General features: G+C 44.5%; 1 protein-coding gene across 1 annotated transcript in view; it reads left to right on the forward strand.

Moving 5' to 3' along the window:
* Positions 1 to 2,274: 2,274 nt before the first annotated feature.
* The window catches only part of LOC119589564, a 7,336-nt gene continuing 5,833 nt past the window's right edge, over positions 2,275 to 3,777 (forward strand). The window contains exons 1-3 of the mRNA XM_037938164.1: positions 2,275 to 2,352; positions 2,539 to 2,573; positions 2,910 to 3,066. Coding sequence (XP_037794092.1) covers positions 2,275 to 2,352; positions 2,539 to 2,573; positions 2,910 to 3,066 — 270 coding nt within the window. The remainder of the gene's footprint in view (positions 2,353 to 2,538; positions 2,574 to 2,909; positions 3,067 to 3,777) is intronic.

Here is a 3,777-nt window from a genome sequence, read left to right on the forward strand (position 1 = left end):
AGAGAAACACCACCTTCACTGGTTAACTCTGCGGAGCATGGACGAACATCGAAGAATACTGTGAACACCAACTGGGAGAGATTAGTCCTTTTGGTCCCTATTGTCGAGTGCCTTCTGGAGTGAGGCAACTCTGCGATGTAAAGCTGTGTTATGATTTCCCAGGTCATGAAATATTCATATTATATATAGAGTGTCACTGGGAAAGACGTTCAACCATATTTATGAGAGGACGAATGGCAGCAAGTCAATTAACTTTTACCTACGCTCGGCTAATGTTTTTGAATGCGCGTTCTGTATTTCCGTATACGGCTCCGATAGGACAAAATCTCACGAAGTGATATCCATGACATAGAATCGGCTTCAGATAGGCACTTTTAGCCGTGTATATTGGGATAAGTTATTTAGACATGCCTTTTTTATCATCTACGATCTAGTATTCTGTAAAAGCGTCAACTGGCATTTTTTCAGAAGACCTTACAGACTTATATAGCTTCATGGATCGAGGGTCCTTGGAATACGTTAATTTCCATTCATGCCCAGAAAATCTCAAAAACAATACCGTGATGACTGTAAAACGGAAGTCAGAAATTCACACCATGGATCCATATGAGATGATAGTAACAAGTAATGAGGAAGACGATACAAGATGTTATCGTATAAGAGATGGATTATTTATCTTGAGGGTTGCTAACTTCACTGAACGCTCGTCCCTCATTATGAACTTACGGGACATGTTATACGATAACGTGACGGTGAGAATCAGATTCAGAAACACTACCTTTTCCATGAATAACGAACAGCGATAATGTACACTACAAGAAGAAAAATTATATGAAAAAGTAGTGGTCACTACCGCACTCACTCCGGATTACTTTTGCAATGTCACGGTAGCTTACAGAGATTGTCTGCTAAATATCAGAATCTATGAATGCCCCAGCCATGTGACCTTCTATGATGAGGTGGGCAACCTGTTGATGGCAATAGTCAACGACGCGGTAGACATACCCCAATTCTACGTGCCGACGGGAGGCTGGACTCCCTGGACTTCGTATACGCCATGTACTCGCGCGTGCGGTGGGGGCAAGCAGTGGCAGTAACGGGAGTGTGTGAACCCCTTTCCCCATCCAAGAAGCGTCTATTCCTGTCACGGGTTACCAAAGCGCAATGCTGATTGCAACATGTAGGCTTGTGACGCAAAAGAAATATAGTAGCTCACAACTCAGACGATTCTCAATTTTAAGGAAAACCCCTCGATTCTTCGCACTAGCGAGGGAAGCTCGTTTACCCTCTAAGCTAGCTATGGTCATGCTAATAGTTTTATAAAAAAAAGTTTCATGGTGGGTCATATTATTGGGCATTCAATCACAGACAGCTCTCAACCAGTTCCGCTATCGTCACTCATACCGCTTCTCTCGAATACGAAGGTATCTGGCATTACCACTACTTACTGCCAGATTGGAACCAGAAGACTACAAACGTGAGCCTCTTTTATGTTTCAGTTATTATTACAAATAGATTAGTGAATCACTTGGAGCCGCCGTTCGGGTTTACATTCAGGCTAACAGGATACATCGGCTACCTCGAGTACATGTTTCCAGACACGCGAAAAGGCGGCGTTTGGTTGTATAATGGTAAGCATTTTCAAGAAACCAAAATTTCATATGGTTTCTATAAGGACAGATCTAAAAAATAAGAGCAAAAAAGCTTGAAAAAGACTATTTGGGAGTTCCTCGCAAGATTAGAGGGCAAAACCCCTCTCATTCCCATCAGGTAATTTCCAATTTAGACTCAAGATCCTAATCTTCCGGGTGCGCCGACTAAAGTATCTCAACCTAAAAAATCCACAAGAAGGTCCAAGGTCCGACTTGATTCTTCGGTTTACATTCTTCCTGAGGTTATTCTTCCCTTAGGGCAACCCCTCTCATTCTGGATCCTGAATAACCATATGACGGTCAGATAACAAATCTTGAAACGTTCGAAGCTGAAGTTATTGAAAGAATGAAGAAAAAAGCCGCACATTATTCGAGCAACGAAGGGGAAGAAATAGTTACTTCAGGCTGGAATATATAAAAATTTCTTAGTTTGATGAGAGACGACAGTTAGTAATTATTTTTGGACGGTTTAACTTTTAACTACTGAATAAACAATCAAGATTAATTTTATGGGCCAAACCGAGCACGGGGGGTTTGGACTTACAATGCGTACTCCCTAACCTTGGGTAAGATGCAACATTCTCAAACTGTTATCATGCCATTGTGAGTGTAGGAAAAGCAAATGACACCGAACCAGAGTAGCCATATTCGGGACACGTTTTACATTGAGATACAAAACAGCTTACTAGAGGACACTGCGGTAGTTTTTATTAAAAAATGGGCAACCTGGACATGACAGAGTCATCACTTCAAACCACTTCTCTTCGCCTAAAGAAATAAACTAACACTTCAAGCCAACCAAGAATGTACCGGAGTCTGGAATTCCTTGTCATCTTAGAGGCACGGCACAGTGTTCCCTACCGTGAAATATTTCGTTGAGAATTAGGGGCCTATGCGAGAGAAGTTAATTGTTAGACCAAGGTGGGCCTAATCAGAAAATACAAATTCTCAGTAAATCCAATTATACGAAAAGAGCAGAGAGTGAAAAGGAGGGAAAAGAGGGAGGGAAGGAGGGAGGGGAAGGGGATGAAGGGGAAAGGCGGGAAAAAAAGGAAGGGAGGTGAAGGGAAGGAGGGAAAAAATGAATGGAGGGGGGAGGGGAAGGGGAGGAAGGGAAGGAGGGAAAAAGGAAGGGAGGGAGGAAGGGGAGGGAGGGAGGGAGGGAAGGGGAGGGAGGGAGGAACGGAGGGAGGGGAGGGGGCGGGAGGGAAATGATATTGAAATTACTGATAATGAAGTGGTAGAAGATCTGATAAGGATAATAACAAAAAAGTCTAATCAACATAAAATAACACAAGATTACGTGGACGGTGGCCGTGACTTCGACATCTTTAGCCTATCGCAGGGATTTACTCTCGACGTAATCGGACGATGTGCTCTGGCCATGCGAATCGACTGCCAAAGAAATCAGCAGGTATGGGGGGAGGGGGAGGGGGCGGGATAAGGGGGAGGGAGGGGAAGGGAGAGGGGGGAGGGGGAGGGGAGGGGAAGGGGGAGGGGGCAGAGGAGTGATAATTATGGTTAATAATGACGATAATGATGGTGATCAGGTTGGTGGTGGTGATAGTGATGATATCTATGGTGACAATAGAAATAATGATGTAAATATGATTGGTGATGATTGTTAGGAAAAGTAAGATTTATATGGAAAATGATGATATGAAATATAATAGAATGATAACAATTGATCCTTAATTGATTAATTATTAATTCAGTGAAATTTCTCTCTTTCGTCCCCCTCTTTCCTTTTCCCTCTTCCACCTCTTCCTTTCTTTCTCTCCCTCTTCTCCTACTTCCTCTCCCTACTCTCCCTCCCCTTTCCCTACTTCCTTCTTCCTTTTATTTTTCTCTCCCTCTCCAACTCCCCCTCTTACTCTCTCTCCCATCCCTTTCCCCTCCCTCTCCCTCGCCCCTCCCTCCAACATCCCTTCCCCTCTCCTTCTCCCTCTCCCTCCTTCCCACTCTCCCGTCGTCCTCCCGAATCCCTCGCTTTATCCCTCGGCCTCTCCTACGCCATCGCTTTTCTGCCCTCTTCCCTCTTCCTAATTCCCGGGTCTCCCTATCCCCTGTCCCCCATCCCTATCCACTCACCCCCCCCACCCCCACACGCCGCTCCCTCCAACCC

Source organism: Penaeus monodon, chromosome 26 (assembly GCF_015228065.2).
Source record: "Penaeus monodon isolate SGIC_2016 chromosome 26, NSTDA_Pmon_1, whole genome shotgun sequence".
NCBI classification, from domain to species: Eukaryota; Metazoa; Arthropoda; class Malacostraca; order Decapoda; family Penaeidae; genus Penaeus; species Penaeus monodon.